The sequence below is a fragment of the Cricetulus griseus genome, chromosome 2 (genome assembly GCF_003668045.3).
Source record: "Cricetulus griseus strain 17A/GY chromosome 2, alternate assembly CriGri-PICRH-1.0, whole genome shotgun sequence".
Classification (NCBI taxonomy): domain Eukaryota; kingdom Metazoa; phylum Chordata; class Mammalia; order Rodentia; family Cricetidae; genus Cricetulus; species Cricetulus griseus.
Window position 1 is genome coordinate 99550509 of NC_048595.1, and position 23911 is coordinate 99574419.

General features: G+C 49.7%; 1 protein-coding gene across 1 annotated transcript; it reads right to left on the reverse strand.

Moving 5' to 3' along the window:
• Nucleotides 1-3070: 3070 nt before the first annotated feature.
• Glipr2 (GLI pathogenesis related 2) lies at nt 3071-22819 on the reverse strand. The gene is made up of 5 exons (XM_027403213.2): nt 22668-22819; nt 12433-12541; nt 11657-11760; nt 9919-9996; nt 3071-4529 (listed from the first exon to the last, which is right to left on the reverse strand). Exons 1-5 carry the CDS (start codon nt 22678-22680, stop codon nt 4369-4371), a joined length of 465 nt encoding a protein of 154 aa, XP_027259014.1. The 5' UTR covers nt 22681-22819; the 3' UTR covers nt 3071-4368.
• Between the last annotated feature and the right edge of the window lie 1092 nt (nt 22820-23911).

The following is a 23911-nucleotide window of genomic DNA, read 5'->3' on the forward strand; positions in this document are numbered from 1 at the left end:
CTTAGTCATTATTACCGCCGCTAATGGGCGCTGGTGGGAGGCTGTGGGCATCCCAGCTCTCGGCGAGTTGCAGGAGCCTACTGCGGCCGCACGGTGGGGCTACAGAGTCACCTGCCGGCTGGGAGCACGCCGCCTGCGAGCTCGCCGAGAGGAAACCCGCCGCTGGGGACCCCTTTCTGCCTGCTTTGTCGCGACTGGGGCTCCGTGGTGTGGGAGGGACTCGGAAACGCACACATCTGAACGTAGGGGTCAAAGTCTGACAGACCCACATCTGTTCTCATTTTCCAGATGTGGAACCGAGCCCAGAGGGGGTGCATGACAGCTAAAGAAGAGCCTTGCCGTTTGGGCCCTTGTACTACTGGCTCAAACCCTGATCTCCATTCTGGGCTCTTAGCCCCACTCCAGAGTGCCCCTCCCAGGGAGCTGTCAGCCTCATCCCGACTACTCTCCAGCCCGTCTCTCTCTGGCTTTCTCATTCATTCATCTTTTCATTCAAAATCGAGCCTTTTTTTTTTTCTTCACCCTTCTCCAGCTCTAGTCACTTGAGAAGCAGTGGGTACTGGTTGGAGGAAGCATCACGATGCTGATAAGGACGCTTGACACTCAGCACCCTCCTGGCTGCCAGACCCTACTTGCTGGGACATTTACCAGAAGCAGGAGGTCATCAGACCCCAGAGTACCAGGACAGGAAGGAGTGCACTCACTTTGTGCCTCCAGCCAGAGAGATCATGGCGGTCTGGGAGGACCTCACAGACCAGACATAGAGGAAAGAGGTTTGCTCAACTCAGGTTCAAGTTGTGCTCTGATCTTAACTGCAGACCTTGCAGTTAAGTCCTCAACAAACTCAAAGATGAAAAGCTCAGGAGAGAGGCAGGAGGATCTTTGAGCTTAAGGTTAACCCCAGGCAACATTCAGAGACCTTAAAACAAAACAAAGTAGGGTGTGGTGGTCCACAGGTGTTTCAGCCCTCAAGAGGCTGCAGAAGGAAGATAGTAAGTTCAGGCAATGTAATAGACTGTCTCAAAGTCAAAAATGTAAAAAGGAAAAAGTTCACTGGAAGGAACTGGACTGGGGATATAGCTCAGTGGGTAGAATGCTTGTCTACCGTGCACAAGGCCTGGGGTTTGTGCACCACATAATCTAGGTGTGGTGGCCCATGCCTGTAATCCAAGCCCTTGAGAGACAGAAACAGAGGATTGGGAGTTCAAGGTTACCCTCAGCTATATAGTCTTGAGTTCTAGGCCAGCCTAGCCTACTTGAGATTTAAAATGAGGGGGGGGGGGAGAAAAGAAAAAAAAAGAGTATGTGTAGGGGGTGCTATTGAGGTTGCTTGCACAGCAAGCCTGACCACCTAAATTGGATTCCTGGGGACCTACATAAAGGTGGAAGGACACAAAGTTGTTTTTACACCCACCCACCCCCGGCACACGCACACTACACACATACACACACACACACACACACACACACACACACACACACACACACACACAGAATTTTGCTCTGAGACGGTGTTTTGGTTGACCTGGAATCGAGAAAACACACCGTATTACAGTCAGGGGGGTATTGATTAATGTCTTGATTAATGATTGATTGGGAGGGCCCATCTCACTGTGGGTTGGTGCCCTCTTCGGGCAGGTGGTCCTAGGTGGTATAAGAAAATAGGCTGAGTAAGCCAGTCAACAGCATTCCTCCATGAACTCTGCTTTAGTTTCTGCCTCCAGGTTCCTGCCCTGACTTCTCTTAGTGATGGACTGTTACCTGAAAGTGTAAGAGGCAATAAACACTTTCCTTTCCAAGCTGCTTTCAGTCAGGTGTTTTATCACAGTAATAAAAACCTTAAGACCCAAGGTCTCTTTATGAAGCCCTGGCTGTCCTGGCTGTCCTGGAACTCGCTAGGTAGACCAGGCTGGCTTGGAACTCAACTAGAACTGCCTGTTTGTCTCTGCCTCTGCTGGGACTAAAAGTGTGCACCCACACGCCTGGTTAATAAAAATGTTCCTTTATACTTGAAGGAATGAACTGGGACAGAATTACCAGTTTGAGGCCAGCTTAGTCTACATGGCAAGGGCTAGGCCAGCCAGGGATACTCCATGAGACTGTCAAAAGAGAAAGAAGAAAATGGCTGTGCCCGTGTCCATCTGTTCCGCCAGCATCACCTCCCGACTCTTCTCCAGTCCTGGAAAGCAGCATTTTCCTTAGTCCCGACCAACTGTGGAAAGACTCCAGCATAGCCTGGCTTCACGCCAGCTTCCACCACCTGGTCCTCTGTATTTGCTGGTGTTCCTAGGAGTCACCAGGAACTCAATAGCTGTTGGCTTGGTGTGGCCGGAAAAGGGCCCCTGCCAGATCCCTTTATTCCACTCTCCCTACCCTGCTCAGAATTTTCCATATTTGGGGATTTCCTGAGGAGGAAATCCTAATATTCTAATCTTTATAGATTGATATCATCATATTACAAATCCTTAAGTTAGGGCATTTTCAAAGATATACAGAATTACAAGTAGGAAGGTCAGGATAGCGTCTCTTCTCAAATTTGTCTTTGAAGCACGGTGAGGGTGGTGAGGGTGGGGACGGGCTTGCCGCTAGAGCCTCAGACATGTAAGCCACTTTCTGCCTTCCTTTTTCTTTTTAGGACAGGGTCTCACTAAATTGTCTGGGCTGGCCTTGAACTTCTAATCCTCTTGCTTCTGTTTTCAGGGTAGCTAGGATTTGAGGCTTGTGCTTCCAGGCCAGGCTCATCTGTCTTTACCGTTAATAATTGGACTACAAATAGCTTAGGTTTGCTGGGGCTCTATTTTAAACTTATACCACCCTTATGTTTTCAGTTCCACCAGTAAATTCTCTCCATGTGTCTAGGCTCAAATTCCTTGTCTCTGTCCCGTCTAGGGGCTGTCTGGCCTCAGATGGGGTCGCCATTCATCTGTGAGCCTAGTAGGTCACATGTTTCTAAAGTGGCTATTTAGGCAGTGCAGTGCCCTGGGGAGGGACTGGGGAGGTGGAGTGGTTCAAGATGGATTCACAGTCCTGAATTATCTCAGCCATAAACTAAAAGCATTTGAGGAAGAAGTTACACAAAAAGAACGGATTTTATTGTCTCTTTAGTCTATATCCCTGGATGAATAAACAGTGTGAGACTGTTCACAGTGTAACAAAGATCCGTCAGCCTCACTCTTTCCTTAGATCAACCACCCCTTCCTCCAGCACTGGTGTTGGCAGGAGGAGATGCCGTCATTTCAGGGACACTCAACTGGACCTCTAGCTTGGTCCCTCCCAAGGGGACCTGGTTAAACAGCTATTCAGAGAGAACTGTGTATCGTCTGAGGCAAAACACAGAATCAAATTAGCGTTCCTAATCTCCCTGTTTGGGCCTCTTCCCGGGAGCATTTGGGCTTGTCACACATTCCAGGAGGGAGTCACAGCTCAGCTGCAGCTACAGCTGCAGGGGACAAGGCTGGGTGGTCACTGCCTGCTGGGTTGGGGAAGGGCAGAGGCTGTCGGGTTTCCTCCAGGGTCCCCAAATGGGCTCACCCTCTCCCCTACACCACTGACTTCATAGTCCAAAGTCTTGGCCCAAAGCCCAGGCAGTGTGAGGGTCCAGTGAGATGAGAGTGGGGGGCAGGACTGCATTCCAGACCTAGCCCCCTGCCCCCAGAAGCCAGATGTAAGGCTGTAAGCATTTAAAAAAAGATGTGTGAGGTGTGAAAGGTGCTCGTGGCTGTGGTATTTGCTCTTTACAGGGTAAGACCGCAAGGAAGTAAGGCTTTTTTCCTTCTCCATTTGCTCTTTGGCAATTCCATTAGGGAATCCCAGAGGATGTGGGATGATATCATGTCTTTTCCAACTGAGAACAAGAAATCTCACTGACTCTGTGAAATGGAGCTAGTGACGTATCTCTAAGGCAAGCTGCTTTATGTCACATTTAAAGGAAGGTTTAATACTCTTCAAAATCTACCAAAAAAAAAAAAAAAAAAACCAAAAAACCAAAAAAACGAGATTATAACACAGGAAGTACACATAAAATGACCTCACCTCTCAGCATGGCAAATATCAGAATACAGAGTCCAAGGATGGATATTAGAATGAAGAAAGATACAAAAAGAAGTCTGCTTTAAAAAAATAACAGCAAAAATATGTCAGAATTGACCATACCCAAATCTAAGTAATTGTGGTTAGGTAACCCTCTGGATAAATGCTTTCGGGTGGCCATCCTTTAACCAGAAATGAGCTCATGCTCTGTTGCTTATAGTGTGTGCACGAGATGTTCAAGAGTACACACACAAGTGCATACACCCACAGGGGCAGATGCTTGCTGGCTCTTTGTTGTTTTATAGGCACTTCATTTGTGTGTCTCCACCATTTGGAGAGTTACTTCTTTGGAGGCAGGACATTTTCTTCGAAGAAGCCCTGGTTGACGACATTCCCTGCGGGAAAGTATCTGGCCACCACAAAGGAGGACCCATCACTTGCGGATGCTTTACCGACTCCCATCTTCTTCGTATTCTTCCATACCATGGCTGTGAAGTGTCCTGTGGGAAACAAGGGAGGAGCAACCGTGAGTCAGCTGAACCCTGAAAAGGATGCTTAGGGGGCCCTCAAAGCCTTGCATGCTCCTGTCAGGCTCAGGCAGTTCGATATCTGCCGATCATGAAGAAGAAATAAAGCACACTGGCTGCATGTCCTGTCAATCAGTCATACAGACCCCAGCCACCGCAACACTTTCTCAAGGTCTTTCTGAGGTCATGACAAAGCACAGTGGTCTCAGCACCTGTGATACCAGCACCCACCCTCAAGGCTGCCCCAAACTGAACTCTTTACATTTTAGATTTTTTAAAATAATATTCTATGTGTGTGAATGTTTTGCCTGCATATATGGTTCCCTAGGAGGTCAGAAGAGGGTGGCAGATGCCCCGGAATTGGAGTTATGAATGGTTGTGAACCACCGTGTGGGTGTTGGGAACTGAACTCAGGTCCTCTGCAATAGCAATCAATGTTTTTAATCTGCTGAGCCATCTCTCCAGACCCCCAACTAAATTCCTTAAACATCTCTGTTATTTTCTGATGGTCTTTTCAAAAAATCTGTGTCTAAGTTGACCTCCCAGGAGCATTACTACAGTCAAAGCGTTCTCCCTCACTAAGTTCCATGCATGAGTCTCTTAGCAACCCTCTTGTCTCCATCTTGGTCTTGCAGCCTCTCTTCATCCTCAATCCAGGCACTCTCTCCTTTACTTTCTACACTGTCTTTCAGGCAATTTCATCTTTCCCTGGATCCCAGATGGATTTCTCCAGTTCCGTTCTCTGCTCTCCGTTCCAGGCACAATCACCACACATTTCCACTTGGATGATTCACAGACACAATCTAGCCAGGTCTCACGCTCGATTTTGGTCCCTCAGACTGACTCCTCCACTGACCTCCCATCATACCTGGGGGATGAGCCTGCATTCTTTCCTCTTAGATACTCCTCACAACAACCTACCTACCGCTAGTTCCCGAGGAATTCAACTCTAAAATCTAGCTCAAGTATATATTCTTCCAAAACCTTGATTTTGTTCATAGCTTTCTCTTTTGGAATAATGCAACATCTCCTGGCTGTTCTTGGCTCCACTTTGGTCGTCACTAATTCATTTGTCACTATGAGAATGGGAAATGTCACTGTGAATGAATGGGAAGATAATGAATTGGATCATTCTGCTATTGCAGAGGACCTGAGTTCAGTTCCCAACACCCACACGGTGGTTCACAACCATTCATAACTCCAACCCAGTACTTCCTGTGTGTTACACAGGCACTCCTACCACCACACCCAGATCATGTAGTACAGGGGATCAAACCCAGGGCCTCAAGCATTCCAGGAAAGCACTCTGTCAACTAAGCTATATTCTTGCCCACTTGCTGTGGAACAATATTTGTACACTGTAAATATATATTACTCTCATTGGCTAACAAAAAAGCTAACTGGCCAATAGCTGGACAGGATAAGTTTTGGTGGATGAGCCAAACTGAGAATGCTGGGAAGAAGAAGGGCAGACCTGGGAGTGGTGAGCAGACACAGAGAGAGGCAAGATGGACATGCTGTACTAAGAAAAGGTACCAGGCCACGTGGCAGAGCATAGATAAGAAATATTGGTTAATTTCAGTGTAAGAGTTAGCTAATAACAAGCCTGAGCCATCGGGCAAGCATTTTATATTTGTCACCAGGCATGGTGGCATATACCTTTAATTCCAAACTCAAGAGGCAGAGGCAGGTGGATTTCTGAGTTTGAGGCCAGCCTGGTCTCCAGGATAGCCAAGGCTACAGTGAAACCCTGTCTTGAGAAACAAAATAAAAAACAAAACAAAGATTCCATTTGTCTGTGTGTGTGTGTTGTGGGGGGGACACAAGCATGTCTTGGGGCACATGTGAAGGTTAGAGAATAACTTTTGGAGTCAGTTCTCTCCTACCTAAACTCAGGCCATCATCTTGGTGGCAAATGACTCTGACTCATCTTACAGGCCCAACATTTTTAAATTTTGGAGCTCCAGCACTTAGGAGGCAGAGGCAGGAAGCTCATGAGCCCCAGGCCAACCTGGAGTATGTGTCAAATTGAAGCTTTCTTAAGCCATTCGAAGAAATCCTATCTCAAAGATTTCTTTCTTTCTTTCTTTCTTTCTTTCTTTCTTTCTTTCTTTTCTTTTCTTTCTTTCTCTTTTTTTTTTAAGCAAAAGAAAAACTGCCTAGGTACGATTCTAAATCTTTACTTATCTTTAAACTTGTATTGACTCTATAAACTTTGGTTTTCAGCTCTTACCAGAGAGGCTGTTTTGGCCTGGTCACCCTTGGTTGTTCTGTTGTGGATCACAACCCCTGGCACTGCACAGCCTTGCCAGGCATTTCTGCTCCTCTGGCTGCCTCCTGGCCAGGGCTCAAGCCCTTTCTCCCATAGGCTACTCTAAAGTGACCACAGGCTTTGGCCACTGACTATCTTTCTCTCTGTTTCCCAGAGAAGAAGGAAACTCCATCATCCACTGGTTGCCAAGCAATTGGCTGGACAGAAAGTATACATCAGTGGCTGGATGCCTGTGACAGCTGCTTTTTAAGGGAGGGCCCTGCTTTCTGTGGAGGTTTCTGTTTACACATATAATCCCATTATGGTATTTAGAGATGAATTAAGGGGCACAACTTCCTTAGCAACATCAGATACATACTGGTTTCTAACACTAACTTCCAACAACAGTTCCTTTTTCTTTTCTTCTTTGTCTCCACCCCTTAAAGGGCTTACATCCTCTTTCCGGCTGAGGACCTAAACTTCCCAGAATATGCCTTTGAAAACCATACTGGACCCGTTACAGAATATCCTTGTAAAGAAATAATGCACAAGATAAGAAAGAACGAGTGGACTCTTTGTGCTGATCTGAAACAATCTCTGACAGTGCAAAAGTGGATGCACACACACAACTCAGGACAACACACAAGAAACCAGAAGCTTATATCACTTTCAGATGCCATTCGGTGTCAGATTAGTCCTCGTTTAAAATACATAAATCTACTCACTTCAACGGGACAGAGCAAAGTAACTATAAGGAATGTTTTGGTTTTTTGTTTTTTTCCATGCAGCCCATAGCTTTATGGTGGAAGGCTGGCTGGGGGAGGGGTTGTCAGTCCAAGCAGATTATAAGGTATTTCACAGGCCTTTCACCTATATGAACTCAGGTCAGGGAACCCCAAAACACAATGCAGTGAGAAGCTAGGAATTGAGGGACTTGGGCAGGATGGACCTGACAATCCTCAAGGTTCCAGAAGCCTCAGTTCTGTAACACCAAACAAAGCCTCACTCCTGCCTAAGGCTCCAGTGTCTGTCATTTGTCCCCAGCACTGCACAGGCACCATCTCTTGGTGTGGGGGCCATGGAAGAGGCACCAAGTGAGAAGAGAAGGCACGAGGAAGCCCTTCCTCTCTGTAGGTCTGGTCTCCTTTGCTAAAAGAGCAGAATAAGGTCCTGCTTTGGAGGCTGGTGTAGCTGTGGATACAATCACTCGACAGGCAATAAGCAGTGCCACGTGCAGCTCCAAGATCCAGTCTGTGTCTGGTTGCTCAAGAACCTCATCCATAGGAAAAACAAGCTATGGAATGGAAGTCTCTGGACACTGTCTGGTTTTTTGTTTTGTTTGTTTTTCAGGACAGGGTTTCTCTGTGTAGCTTTGGCACCTGTCCTGGAACTCGCTCTGTAGACCAGGCTGGCCTCAAACTCACAGAGCTCCACCTGCCTCTGCCTCCCGAATGCTGGGATTAAAGGTGTGCGCCACCAACATCTGACCACTGTCTGTATTAAAAGAAGACAAGGCTCTGCCTACATTCCCTTAATCATTGCTCCCTCCTCATTCAATGCAAAGTCATTGTCATCTGACGCTCTGGCAGCTGCTTGCTGCTCCTCAGCCTGGCAACCTTAGGTGTGGGGGTGGGGTTACTGAACAAGAAATGTCCCAGGTCTGCACCTAGAATTACAAGAACCCTTCCTGGACAGGGTGAGCAGAAAGCCACAGGAAACAGTGAGAACATGTCATTTCCTGCTTCTGAAGAAACTCTCCAGGGTGTGGGGTGACTCTACCCTTAAGTAGATGGGATGGTGGGGTAGGGGTTGGGGTGGGGCGGGAACCCCCACTTTTAGTTTCTCTGGTGCTTTGGATCAGATGCACATTCCTTCCCACCCTGTCCCGGGCTCAGGAGGGGTCTGAGTCACTTCCTAGGATGGGGGGGGGGCAGTGAGGCTAGCAAATGGGGCAGAGGGACCTCAGAGCCCATAAAAGCTGCCAGATTTAATAATAAGATAAATGTTTGCTGCTCAGGGTTGGAGAAATGGCTCATCCTCAGCACTGGTGCAAAAGCTTGCCCGGCAGCACCATAACTCCAGTATTGGGTAGCAGTGGAGCTTACTGGCCGGCCAGTTCAGTTGCCGAGCTCCAGATTCAGTGAGAAACCCAATCTCAAAAATAAGGTGGAGAGCAACTGAGGAAGACATGAGACATCAGCCTTTTCACACACACATGCATCTTACACAGACATACACGCGTGCGCATGTGTGCGTGCACACACACACACAGTTTACTGCTTGCACTAGAGAAGGCCTATAAGAAAGGTAGTCTCCTCTGCTTCTGCATCACCAACTCCCAGAAGCACCTGGGAGGCCATGTCCTTGGAAAGGGAAAAAAGAACTGACTCAAGTTTACACAACAAATTGCAGAGCTAGAAAGAGCCTGAGTCTTTCCGAATCTTAGACTCATCTGAACCACAGCCTTGAATGCAAGAGGAAGGGGAATCCCCCAGTACCCTGAGGGGTGGAGAATGGGCAGGAAGAAGAGGGAAGTGTGAAGCAGGGGAGGTGAAGGCTGGCCTGACTTTCCTGACTGTCTCCAGCGAGCCCCAGCAATGCAACTAGGAGAGCAGCTGAAGCAGAAGAAACACCAGAGACAGGATGACCAGTCGGTCAGACATGCTCAGATGCCAGTTCAAAAAAGAAGCACCCAGCTAAAATCCAGACTCCATAGAACACACTGCAGAGAGAATACACTGAGGAGAACATACTGTAGTGAGGAGAACACACTGCAGTGAGGAGAACACACTGAGGAGGACATGCTTCAGTGAGGAGAACACACTGAGGAGGACACGCTGCAGTGAGGAGAACACGCTACAGGAACACACTGAACTTTGAGCTGGCTGGGGGTGTGGGGTGGGGGACCAGGGACAGCATCCTGGGTACCCTCAGATGAAGAAAGGTATAGGTCTGGGATGATGGTGGGGTGGGGTGAGGTGGGCAGGTGCTGGGGAAAGGGAGCTTTGGTTTCTGGACAGTTAAACCAGAGAGGTATGGCTGAGCCAATGCAGGAGGCAAAGAGTGATCCTTCTGAAGATGAAGTTCAACCCAGGCCCAGCTGCCACTCACCTGTCCCCGAGGTGAAGCCAGGCTGCTGGAAGTTGTAATTCTTGATTTCACTGTACCAACGATCAGCCACTTCCTTTCCTGTACAGAAAAGGCATGTGTGAACCCAGCCATAAAGTCTACACACTCCCTCCATCTTCTCCCACAGACCCCAAACCACCCAGCCATTCCACACCGGGATGTCTGACAAAGTAAAGCATCAGGGTTACTCCATGCAGACTCCTGGGGACTCAGGATGAAGACAGAGCCTTTGTTGGGATGAGCACTGGCCCAAGGTCAAGCAATGGTCCCCAGATGAGGTTCTGTGGCCTACATCCTGCCACAGAACTGCTGTGGATTTTGGGCAAGGCCTTTTCTGATCTGGGCCTTGAACACAGTGTATCCCGAGGGCCTTCTAGTGATGGTCTTAATTTCTGGGAGACTGTCCTCATCCTACCCACAGGAATAAAGGTAGTTGAGCCAGTAGGCCAAAGGTTGTCACTGCTACTAGAAAGGCCTTCATCTTGAGCATTCACTGTCAACAATCCCAGCATTTCACTGGGATCTGTTGATCTCAGAATCACAGCTCTAACTCGGGACATAGGGGTCAAGATGAGTCACTCTAGGACCTTGTTACAGTCTAGAGTCTGATTAAAGTAGGTTCTAGGAGGACCCATGATTCTTCATTTCTACCAAGTTCCCCACTGTTGCTGTTGGTTAGTAAAGTACCTACCAGCCGCACCAGGGGACCATTTAAAGGAAGCTGAGGCCCAGGTCCTTCTTCAGCTGTATTGGGGTCTCTGGAGGAGAGGCCCAGAAGTTGGGAAAACTTAAAAGCACTCCAAAGACTGCTGTGTAACCAGGAGACATCAACCCAAACCTCTCTGTGTAGGAATGGGAAAACTAGGGCCAGAGAGAGTAGTGACTTGATCACCATGCCCAGGGATCCAACACAAGGCCAGGCAGGCCAGAACAACACCCTTAGGGCCCAATCAAGACTCCTTCTCTCAGCCAGGAGAGGCCACAGCCTTGACCCAGAGTCTGCAGGCTGAGGAAGAGGCACAGAGGCCCACCATCAGCTGCCTTCCAGGCACAGAACTCTTGGGGAGGGGATGGCAGGTGGAGAGGGGTGGTGTACTAGGGAAACCAGGCAGCTTGGGGGATCCCTTGGGAGCTCTGGGGAATGTGAGGCTGGAGGGTGGGGTGGGGGAGAGTCATTCCCTCCTGGGGCTTGGAGATTGTAACATCTCTCACTATTTTCCTAAAAAAGCTGCTTCAGGGCTATAGGAGCCAGAGACTCAAGAATGTTTACTCAGTGTTCCCTCCCAGGTTCTAGGCAGAAAAATCATCTTTTCTCCTTTCTTTCTTTCTTTCTTTTTTTAAGAAAAGAAAAACGGTCAATTATTTTCTTCTTTCTGATGATAACAGCAATACACCTACAGTGTAATAATAATTTAGAAAAAAGCAAGACAGAAACGGTGAAATTGAACTGATGCTGCAGTCTCCAGCGCCCACGCCTCTGAATTGGACTCCGGCGCCCGAGCTGTCTAGTCTGACTCATCTGTTCCGGGCTCCCAGCTTCCTGGCTCTGGGCCAGCCACTGAGGTCAGCCCAGATGCTGAGAATTCAGAGGGTTCCTCTCCCTCCCTGGGCCTGTGGCCACACCATCACTGAGCCACGAAGGGCATAGTGTCAAAAGGAGTCTGCAGACCTCATCCTAGGTCCAGCTGGGCAGAGAGGAGAGGAGCCGAGAGTATCCTACCTGTTTGGTCGTAGGATGCCCACGCAAGGTTCTCCCCACACTGGCCACGACTGGACTCTGGGCTGTGCTTGAGGATTCTTGTGCTAGCCAGGGCCTCTGAATACCTGCATAACATGTCTCTTCAGAGCAGGCTCAACCTAGGGACCTTCCCTGACCCAGCATCTGAGCTTTGATCTAGTATGGTTGAGCCGCCTTCCCTGTCTGGGCTCACCAGAGGGTCAGCGGGGAAACACCGTTCCGTGCCTGGGCCTCCCAACAATCCCATTTTCAGAAAAGCTCACTGAATGAAGCTCAGGAGCAAAGGGAACCCGTCTGGGCTGGCAGCAGAGTGGTCGTTAAGCCTGGCTGTATCTGAACCCAACCACATTCCTTCATCCACCCAGGACCCCTCTGTAAGGACTCAGGCATTATGCTGGCCTGCCCGTCACCTGGCAGAATGCACGCAGGCAGTACCCTGGTCAGCCCAGGTGCAAAGGACCCCTTTAAAAGAAAGACCTCTGCCTACTTAATCCTCTCTTTTCCCTCTCAGGACTTTCCTGTCTCCCTCTTCTCTGTCTTCTCTCTGTCTCTGTGCCTCTTTACCTCTTCTTCCCCACCCCACCCCCAATAAAACTTCTCACTTAAGCTCTGTCTGCCTGGCATGTTTGTCCTCTGCCTTGGTCACCCTCGCCTGCCATGGAATCCACCAAGTCCCCCTTGCGCTTTATCTTAACACCCTCCATGCTGCTGAAGCAGCTCCGCGAAGGGCTAGCATCCGACGGGTGCTGAGGACTCACTGCTGGGCTTCCTGGTTGAGCTTCTTGCAAAGCTTGAGTGGGGGGACACCGTGCTGAGCCCGGTACTCGTTGTGGGCCTTCAGGACCTCGTTGTTAAACTGCTTAGAAGCTAGAATGACAGAAAAATGGAGAACAGCTCAGTGCAGAGGGAAGACCCACCAAACGCATATTGGCATGCTTCAGGACACACAGAGACGCCGGCCTCTTCTCCATCCTGGTTGCCCAGCACTGTTCCACACCAAGATTCATTTTGTCTCCGTCACCACGATCACCCCTATGTCTCTACAGATCAGAGCTCTGCATTTTGTAGGGTCTTCTGAGCCATGTTGAGGATTTGAATCTTTATCTGAGGCAATGGGAGACTATTAAGCAAAAGTGGGGGAATACGGTGATTCAGAGAATGTTTCTGAAAGTTGTTGTTGGCTGCTGAGTGGTGCTGACGAAGGTCCACAGTTCGTCAGACATCTTTAAAGGTGACTGGATACCTCAGACTAGACCAATGGAGTCTGGGAAGGGCTGGAGTTGGGAGCTCAGGGAAGCATAGCTTAGCTAGGGTGGATAGTACCATACTGAGCCAGTGAAAACAAAAGAGCAAGGGAAGGAGGGAGGGAGGGAGGGAAGGAGGGAGGGAAGGAGGGAGGAGGAGGAGGAGGGAGGAGGGAGGGAGGGGCACATACACACACAGAGAGGGGAGAGAGAATCAAATAAAGCCAGATAAAGAGAGAGGCCCAAATAAAGCACCACTGAGGGATGGAGTAAGAGGAGAGTACAGAAAAGGACTCCGTGGTGATGGGAAAGGAGGATGCTGTCATCTGGGTGAGGCTGTGGCGAGGAAAGGGCCTGTGCCCAACTGAATGATGAATTCGGCAAAGCAAGACCAGAGGGCTGGGGTTAGGGAAGTTGGGGATGAAGAGCAGGAAGATCAAGAGTGGACAAAACCCACACTGCTTCAGATCTGAAACAATCCCATCATCCCAGCATCTTTCTCTATTCAGTCCTTATCCCAAACCATCCATCAGTCCCTCCAACCAACCACCATTCACCAAACATCACCTGCTTTCCATCTACACCCAACATCATGCATCCATCCATTTCTCCATGCCCAGCGCTTACCCATCCCCCAATTCATCATTTGTTGCGTGGCCACATCCACCCACCCAGTTCAGTCCAACTCTAATCTACCTGTCTGCTCCCTGAGCACTGCCCCCCATGATGCTGAATCCTGACCTCAAAAGCTCACACAGAGAGGGGCATGGGCTTGTAGGCAGAAAATAGCAATGGTGCAAGAGGAGCCTGGAGCAAGGGGCCAGGATAAGATCACACACCTTAGGAATCTAGGAATCCACCCCTCTCTGTAGATATGGGGTACTGGGAGGGCTGAGAGTGAGCATGGACCCATCTGCCAGGAGCCTGTTCTGTGGTGGTAGTAGGAAGGGTGCAACCACAGACATGAAGGAAGTGCTAGGGGCTAACTGCAGGCAGGAGGGAGAAAGAAATACAGCCATGAGGCTGGTGACTGAGATGTCCTAGGACTTTATGACAAATTGCAGAAGAAGGAGACTGCCCTTGAGGGCTATACGGACCAGGAAGGCTGCATAGGAGATCTAGTCTCAGGCAGATATGGTGAGGGAGGGTTGAAAAGGCTCTGAACTGATTTGTGAGGTTTGGGGGTAACAGATGGAGTTGTGAACAGAGGTAAATGTGGTGATGATCATGACTCAGCTTGAGGCAGAGGGTGGAGCCACAGCCAGAAATCCTCATGTCCTGGTGGCCAGAGATGGTCCACACCCTTGTGATACGAAAGACAGATTTCAGGTCTCCTGAGATGGGAGGAAACAGGTGGTGTTTAAGGGTAGTTTTCGAGGTAGAAGACCCTGCAGTATTTCACAGCTGTGTGGTCCCACCTGACAGTAGGAGGGCACATCACAAAAGGAGCATCTCAAGGTGGACCCTGAGTGTAGCATGCTGATGTGGAACTGGGAACATCAAATCATAGTCTTCCAAAAAGCCATGGGGGCAGGGGATAGAACAAGAGCAACTCCTGGACACAAGTCACAGTCTGGTCATTCTTAGTGAGCTAAAGAGCCAGCAGGATAATGTGGTAACCAGAACCATGGGCTCCCAGGCCATGGGTGCTCCACCCTGCCTTGCACAAGGGGGGTCTTGTGAGAGGAAGCACACACTGGAGATCAGACTGGAAGACTGGAGCGGCGAGTGCTCTGGGGAAGTCTGGAATCCCACACGACAAAGCTGGAGCTGGCAGGTAGAAAGGGCAGGATGACAGATTTCAACCAGGAACAAGATGGTCCTTTCTCCCAGGCAAAATGTTCCTGGAACGTTAAGGGAACAAGCCTGAACTCTGGGAGTCCTGACAATTGAGGGTCCACACTGTCCTCAGGACCCCAAGATAATAGTGGAAAGCAGAGAAAGGCGACAATGTGGCCCCGAGAAGACGAACAAAAGATCCAGTGGCCCCCGTGTCCACCTTGGGAGCCCTGACACAAGGTCTGGATTTAAATGGCATGCAAGTTGTTAATAAGGACGCTGTCCTGCTTGAGGTTGCCCTTACCCACCAGGCAAGCCCTCTTTCAAGTAGCCATGGAAAGCAAGTGTCCTCCGTGTCTATCCCCCTCCTCCTCCTGCTGGCACTGGAGTTGCACCCTTTTCCTTCCCCCAGCATGAGACTCCTGGGGACATTACAATTCCTTGAGTTCATTGTCTCAATAATTGATATCTGAGGTCAGCATCTCTCTTAAGAAATACATGCTTCTGCCGGGACTGTTACAAAAGCTTTCTGGAGATTCTACGGGGCTTCCCCTGCAGAAGGCAGCATGCAACCTACCACTAGGGCATGCAAGCAAGTTAGTCTCCATTCCTTGTAAGATCCCATCAGGTGTGTGTGAGGGAGATGAGGAACTGACAAATGACTTCCAGGAGTTTCCCACCCTTCAGCAAATAGACAGGGTAATAAAACAAGGGCTTGTATGAGCTACATGGTCCCAGTAAGGAAGGTCCCCATCTGTGTGATAGGCATAGCTAAGCCCATCCTAAACTTCCAGTTCCCATGTCTCAGACAGGTCAGGGAAGTGCTAGTGGGACACCATAAGAGACACTTGAGACTCAGTGACATGTACAGTGCCTCAAGAGCTTCCTGGAAAAGGTGTTCCATGATCAGGAGGCAGGAGGAGGCCAAGGATACAGAAAGGGCCAGGATATTACTGGATCAGGAGAAAGGGAGCCAATTTTAAGCAGCTTGGGTGTTGGGGTCAGTTTGCACTGGACCCTATTGTGCTGTAGTCCCTGCAGGCTCCTGCAGGGACATATATGGCTTCTAAAAACTAGGTCACTGTACTCCGGGAATAGGGGAAGTTCCAGAGACAAAAGTGAAAGTTCCTGAACCAACAGGATCAGTGCCAGAAGCTGATGCAGGGCACAGACCAGTCTCCCTTAGCCAGCACCTCTTCAAGGGGTCAACAGGTCAACAGAGGGCTTTCTTGCTCCCCTTAGCTGGAAATACAAGCCCCCCACCCCAGCCACTTAGGGCTATCTTAGGAGTTCCTTCCCACTCTGAGCAGGACAAGAGCCGGAGGGTGCAAGTTATCAGTGGTGACCACACCCAGCCAGAGGCACACCCTACTCTATAGAAAAACCCAAGAACACAGATAAAGTCAAAGTAAAACCAGCCACCCATGGTCAGGCAGGGTGGCCCCTCAGTGTCCCTCGATGGGGGAAGGGCAAGGATCCACACTTTATTTTGCTGAAGAGCCAGAAGGAAGGACAAGCAGACCCATCTGCCCTGGGCTCATGCTTTCTCTTGCTTGTCTCCCACTGGGCCATGGAGACAAGCACCTCTTGGGGCTTCCTTACCCTACCCATCTTCATGACTACACTAGAAGCAACCTGCCCAGATTTCCCTTGCTGGTCCAGGAGTACATGGGAGGGGGGGTCTAGACTTGAAGCAAGGCCCTATTCTGAAGCTCTGTCGATAGTCCATCGGTTACCAAATGGAGCAGTAGAGATGTTACCTAGGTGACACTCAGGCTTCAGAGGGGACAGCTGAAGTGAGCAATGGGGCAAGGAGCCCACTCAGGCAGCTGCCTCTGGAGGAAAGCGGAAGGCAGGGAGAAACAACTACATTTCCCAAGAGCTTCCTCAGAGCTGGGGTGTCAGGGGACTTCGGAGGCTGCCTAGAGCAGAGGGAACAGCTGGACAGCTGTCTGTGGGAATGCAAGGCTGGACATTCTAGGTAGGGCTACACCACATCCTTTGAGATCTTTTAGGGGGCTGAGGAGAGTAAAGGAATTCTGAGATCTCTCCTTAGCCCCCACACCCCAGCTTTTGCAGACAGGTTCTTCCCTCAGCATCCCCCTCCCTCAGGCCTCATCTTCCTGTACCATTGCCCTCTCCACACTCCCCACAAAAGATATGAACAGGTCCCTCCATCCTCTTAACAAGAGACTGGAAAGCAAATTGCTCTAGGCTTTGGGACAAAATTGGTTTTGCATCTTTAGGAAAAGTAGGAAGCAGATAATCAGAGGGAAAATAATTTTTTTCTTTTTTCTTTTTTAAGACAGGATTTCTCTGTGTACTCCTGGCTGTCTTAGAACTCACTCTGTAGATCAGGCTGGCCTTGAACTCACAGAGATTTGCCTGTTTTCTGCCTCCTGAGTGCTGGGGTTAAAGGCGAGCACCATCACCGCCCGCTGGGAGAAACTATTTTAAAGCATCTTTCAGTTCTCCCAAGCTAAGTGAGTGAATGAACAAATGAATAAGGTCTCCACACCAGGTTCAGAGAGTACTAGGACTAGATCCCTGTTTCAGATGGAGAAATCAGCATCTGGGGCAGTACATGAATGGTCTCAGGTTACCCAGACAGACGTAAGTGCATCCCCCACTTGCCCTCCTCTGCCCCTACTCTTGTACACTTGCTATTTTACAGCCAACACCCCTTTTCCTGATGGCAAGAATAGGTCACCAAAGGTTGCTTAGTTGCCTGTGGGCAAGGAATCCATTTCTGGGAGTAATGGCCTCCTCCAGGCAGGCCTGTTTGAAAGATGACCAGGTACACACATGCTCACTGAATGACTGAAGCTACCAGATGGGAGACTGCTTGCTCAGGCTGTTCAAATGCTAGTCCTGCCTGACTCTAAGATCTGCCTAGAGACAAGTTTCTGTCCCCTGGGCCCCAGGCTCCCCTCTGAGTACAGAAGATGACAGCTGCGGGTTTCAAGATGTCCCCAAAGCAGGAAACCCCTTCAAATGAGGCTGGCAAAATATGAACAGATGAACTGGAGCTGCTAGGCTTGCCCTGGCCCATGTGGCCTCACCCTGCAGTGGTCCCAGGGGCTCACCCAGTAGAAAATTCCTGGCCTTCTGCTCTGATATCCTCTGGTGTTAGGTCCAGTGTCTGAGACAGTAAGATTCTTAGAGACGGAGTATGTGTGTGGGTTCCCATCAGCCAGAATCTAAGTGGTCAGTGTAATATGGAATCATATAGTTTAAAGGCAAAGAGCTTAGGTTTGTGCGCGCGTGTGCGCGTGTGTGCGTGTGTGCATGTGCATGCACTCACGCACACCCACACACACACACCACTCAGAGCTAAAATCTCCCATCCAAGTACTAACCAGGCCTGATCCTGCTTAGCTTCTGAGATCAGACGAGATCGGATGCATTCAGGGTGGTATGGCCATAAACCAGAGCTAAATTCTAATCCTAATTTGTTCACTTACTGGTCCAGACATTATAACGAGTATAAAGAGTAGATGGTAATGGCCTAGAGTTGTTAGAAAGGTTAGTAACATAAAATACCTAACTTCACTGCCTAGCATACAACAGGAGGCTAAATGATTGGCGATCACTATTATTCAAGGCAAGGCGAGTGCATTCTTAGGTCCCAGCACACCTGTTGCACAGAGGCCCAGCAGGGAGACCAGGGCTGTGGGCACAATTGAGAGCTTCCAACACTGGCTCAAGCTCTCTAGGTTTGAGCCTTGGCAGTTGTATGATGGCTTCATGGGATTTCCCACACCCACCATGAAGCTCTAAGGGTATATCTAAGGTCTGTTCCATGAGGCCTAACTGAGGCCCAGATGAGGCGGCACTGATTCCTTAGATGGTCTTCTGGGAGCCACAAAGAGCTCCTATATAAATGGGTATCACTGAGGGGCACCTCCCCGAAGCCCCCATCGGTGATATGGATCTCCAAGGTTGGGTTTGTGCAGAAGGTTCACTGGGTATAAGTCATCCAAAAAAGTCACCTGCTCTTTGGGGAACTTAGAAGAGCCAGATATGTGTAGCTGTAAAGGACATAGGCCTGGACTAGAGAACTAACAAGTGAGTAGGGAAGACACCTGGTGCAACCAGCCGGAACCTGCTTTCTGCCACCAGCTCCCTCTTTTCTTCTCCTCTGAAACCCACAACAGCAACATTTCATAGGCGGACACATGCCTCTGACATTCCCTTTTATTCCTTGCAAATTGTCACCAAGTCTGCCCCAGATTGCCTCTCCAGCTCCCGTCCTGGCCCTAGACCACAGCTTCCAGGGTGAAACCCCTGGTGAAACCCCATGTCGGCACATAACTGAATGTAGAAGTGGTGAAAATTTTGGCAACAACAAAAAGACTTCTGAATGTACAACTACCAAAACTTGATTCAAAATCAAACACAAGAATGAATCTGAGGTGTTTCTGATAGTTCTTGACCAGGTTGTGTGGTCAGTTTGTCTGCAGCCTTGGTTCTGAAACCACCAGATGAATGCTGTGCTCTGCACACATACCAACACAGCAGGCACTGCCACTGGCTCTTTCTGAGGTAGCTCATCTCATTTGCTATGAATTTCAGTGTTTTTACTGCACATACGAAGTGTTTTGCTCTTACGGAGATATAATGGTTTAATTACAGAAAACACAGTATTTTCCTGCTGTCATTTCTCATTCCAATTAATATAGCTTTGGATTGTGTTTTGTTAGAATGCTTGAATTTGAAATTTACTTACATTTTTTCAGGTCTGTGTGTGGAGGTCAGGAAATAACTTGTGAGAGCTGACAAAGGTTGACAGAGGTCAAATTCAAGTCTCCAGGCTTGGCGGCAAGCGCCTTTACCCAGTGACCCATTTTGTTGGCCCTAGAATGCTTGGTTTTAAAAATTGCTGTTGTTACTCACTTGAGAGTCATAAAAAGTCTCCGAAGATAGAGGGTTGTAGCTCAGTGGTAGAGTGCTTGCTTGGCATGTGCAAGGTCCTGGGTTCAATCCTTAGTACCCCCGCCCCCATCATTGTATGAATTTTGTCTTGAGTTAGGACAGGAATTCCAAAGATGAACTGGCCATGATAACACAAAGGTGGGTGGATCTCTATGAGTTTGTTGAGACCAGCCTGGTCTACACAGCCAAGGCTACATAGTGAGTCCCTGTCTCCTAAAGAACTGTTTTAAAATAAACTACTCGGATCAGGTGAGATAGCTTTTGGTAAAATGCCTGTCATGCAAGCATGACAATCTTGGTTTGAATTCTTAGCATACCTGCTTAAAAACAACAACAAAATAGACAGGGTGGTGGTGGCGCACACCTTTGATCCCAGCACTCAGGAGGCAGAGGCAGACGGATCTCTGTGAGTTCAAGGCCAGCCTCGTCTACAAAGCTACACAGATTAGCCCTGTCTTGAAAAACAAACAAACAAACAAAAAAAGACAAAGAGGAGAGCAATTGAAGATGACACCCACTGTCTAACCTCTGGTCTTCACATACACATGCACACACACACACACCACACATATGTACAACAGAACACACAGAACATACACACATAATAAAAAATATTTGATTTGTGTATTTGTTTTATATGTCTATATACCTGGAGTTGTATAACAATGTGTTGAGTAGTACTACTTCTTTCGAAAATAGACAGTTTCAGAAGCTGGTCCCTGGGCGTTTGCACCATTATTGTCTGTAGGGAGGCAGTCTCTCCACTCTGCCTCTAGCCTCTGATCTTCCACTCTGCTGCAACACCGGTCCTACCATGTTCAGTGCCCCCCCCCCCCCAAATCCCGTAAGATGACTCAGAACCTCCCGAGACTGATCACTTCCTTTGGACTCCTTTGGTGGCCCGCACAGATAAGGACTCTGTCCTGTGCCTCCCTCCCCACCACCTTCACTCACAGATCCTGGAGCCTGGATCATTTCCCAGCTCTTACTGAGTCTCCCCCCCACCACCTACACTTATTCATTTCACAACTCAAATGGACGTTCCTGAAGATTGGGCTGTCCCTCCACTGCACTGGGTCCACAGGATGGATGGCAGGAGGGAGGGGACACAGAGACACATGATGGCACAGGTGCAGCTCTAGAAAAATTATATCCTAGAGGAGGGGCTGGAAACAATCTGTTAAAATGTATTCTTTAGGGTTAGGGAGGTGGTGGGGCCGGTGGTTTGCTTTCAATCCTAGCACCAGGGAGGCAGAGAGGCAGGTGGATCTCTGTGGATTTTAGGTCAGTTTGCTCAACACATTGAGTTTCAGGCTAGACAGAAGTACATAGTGAGACCTTGTCTTAAAGCAATAATGGCAACAACAAATATTAATAAAACGAAATGTAGCTTTAGAGAATCCCTGGACTGTCCCCTAAGTCTAAAGAGGAAGGAGTTCACTTTTCAAGTAGAGATGTCAAAAGGCCTTCTCATGTCCGCCATCGTTTGTCCCGTCACCGCCTTTCATCTCTTTCTTTCCACTGCATAGGATCTTGGGGGTCACATGGGACACCCTCTTTGTACAAATGGGTAAACTGAGGCATGGAGGAAGACAAAAACCTTACTTCATATCACATAGCAAATGATTAGTAGGGCCAGCACTGAAGGCCAGGCCTGTCACTAAAGCTGGAGGAAAAGCAGGTTAGGACCGTGCCGGAGAAGCCCATTTCCTGTGCATCTCTGGAGTCTAGGTCTTAGACGGCAGATCCAAGAAGGAACCAGCCTTTCTCATCTGAGACTCCGTTGTTTCTTTAGGGCAGTGGTTCTCAACCTTCCTAATGCTGCCACCCTTTAATACAGTTCCTCATGTTGTGGTGACTCCCTCCACCATAAAATTATTTTCATTGTATTTCATAACTGTAATTTCACTACTCTTCTGAGTCACATTGTGAATATCTGTGTTTTCCGGTGGTCTTAGGCGACCCCTGTAGAAGGGTTGTTCCACCTCAAAGGGTCGAGACTCACAGGTTGAGAACCTCTGCGTTAGAGCCTCTTGTGGAGCAGAAATGATGTCCCAATAAATAGAAAGCCTTGATGCCCAGGAAGGAGAAGTCAGGGAGAAGTAGAGCTATTGCCTAACGCCTGTCCCTTGTCTATATGCAGGATGGAGGACAAACGATACAGGGTGTGGGATGTCCCTCTGAAGGAGGAGGGCAGATTAAAGTTGGGATCCCCTTGACAGGAGTTGAGCAGACAAACAGGGAGAGTTTCAGGCTGGGTGATGGGAGTGGTGAAGACTGGGCCAGGACACCCAGGGGAAGGGACCTGAGTGCCTGCCAGCCAGCACAGCTGTGTGGCAACGGGAGTGGTGCCAGGGACCAGAGGGCCTGACAATGGGGTGAAAGTTGGCAAGCAAGGAGTGACAAGAGAGCTGGTTTTCAGAAATTTCAACCTTACAGCCACTGTGGTGAGGATGGGCGGCAGCAGGGCAGAGACCACATGGGGAGCTGGTCTGCACAGCACCCAACCTGACACAGTGGGCACTCAGGAGATGCGCCCAAAGGAAACGAAACGGATTCTCAGAACCGCCCTTAGTGGGGGTGGGACCGGACTAGCTGCTTCACAGCCAGGGATGCGGTCACAGTTTGGTGACTTTTTCCAACTGTAACTTTGTCCTCCTCTGGAAACAAAGCAAAGCCACGCCTCGGTAGACTCAGAGAGCAATCCCCGTCTGCGCTTCGAAACCCTCCCTGACGCAATCCTTGGCTCGAAGCCAGAGGGACCCTCCATCGCCATCCCCCTTCTTTCTTCCTCTCCCTTCTGGTGGTCTTTCCGCTACCTCCTCTCCCAGATCGAACCAGAAACAGCCCCAGCTGCGTCTCTGGGCGCTTTGCTACGCGCGCGCTCTCCATCTCCACCCAGAGGTCACGCATTGCAACGAGAGCGCCGGGGACCTCCAAGGGTCTCCCAGAGCATCAGGTCCCAGGCGGGGCAGGGTAACTGCGAGTGTCCCAGAGCCATCCCCGCACCCCGGCTTGCCGTTCGGGCGGCTCACCTGACTTGCCCATGGCCGGCTATGTGTGCGCTCCTCTGCTCAGCGGCGGCTGCGCTGCGCTGCGCTGGGTGGCGGGTCCCAGCAGCTGGCCGGGGCCGGGAGGGGCAGGGGCAGCCACTCCCCCGGCGCCGCCCGGCCCCTCCTTATAAGGCAACGGCAGCTGCAGGCGGAGGCGCGGGGGTCACCCTTAGAATTCACATGGCCGGGTGGGATTCCGCCCCTGGCTAGGACGGTCCAGATGTGGAACGCGGATGCCGATTTAGAGCGAGCCTCCCTCCCGCAGCTGAAAGCGCTCGCGAGACCTAGGGGAGCCCGCTCCTTCCCCATGACTCCTGAGCGACAGCGGCGTCACGAAGACTGCTGTGCTCACTGTGGCCTGGCGAGGTAAGGTTCCCGCCGGTGCCACCAGGGGTCGGTACCCTCCCAGTCTAGGTCTTGAGCGACAGACACCCCCTCTCCCCGCCCCCGGCTGCTGCTTCCCCTCCACGGTGACATTGTACTCCAATCTCATCTTTCTAGGACCCCAGGTTGTAATCGTACACGTCCTAACTCTCCAGCTCCAGCCACCCCAGGGAGGTGCCCACAGCGGGACTCGGACTTGTTCTCTTGACCCTCACTGTCTCTGAGACCAAGCCACCCCTGAGTCTGACCCCAGACGTGGACCCTCACCTAACTTCATACCACCCTCCGGTCCAAACAGATTTCCCAAAACGTTCCTGAGTTTGCTCACTCCTCCCTCAGCAGGGACTGCAGCTGCCCTCCTAGCCTGTACTCTGGGGTCTGTCAGTTTCTTCAGATCTCAGCAGCCCTTCCCTAGTCTTGACGAAGAGACTGGCTCAGGTCTTCACCCCTGAGAAGAGCACCAAGACAACTCTAATAAGCTCCCTGTGCCAAGGGAACTCTTCCTCACTGGTGGACCAGAGAATTTGGAAGCCCTCTCGGAAGATAAGTGTTGAAGTTTTTCCGTTAGGAATGGTGAGTTGGCTCAGCGGTAAAGGCGCTTGAGTTCTGAGTTGGATTCCTGGAAGAACACAGTGGAAAGGGAGGACTGACTCTTGAAAGAGATCTTCTACAGGGATGGTGGTGAGCGCCGCCGCCCCCCAGCATTGTCTAAACTGAGTTGGTTAATTCAAAACATACCTTTTTCTCACCATAAAAAATTAAAGACTTTTAATAAATGAGGACTGAATTAAACTGATTCACAGATTACAAGGACAGAGTCTCTCTCTCTCTCTCTCTCTCTC

Bases quoted from the DNA above. Each gene is read 5' to 3' on its own strand.
- Glipr2 (XM_027403213.2), bottom strand. The intron at 11,761-12,432 runs GTGAGTCCTCAG...CATGTTATGCAG, and splicing joins CTCAACCAGGAAGCCCAGCA to GTATTCAGAGGCCCTGGCTA. The intron at 4,530-9,918 runs GTGAGTGGCAGC...TGTTTCCCACAG, and splicing joins TGGCTTCACCTCGGGGACAG to GACACTTCACAGCCATGGTA.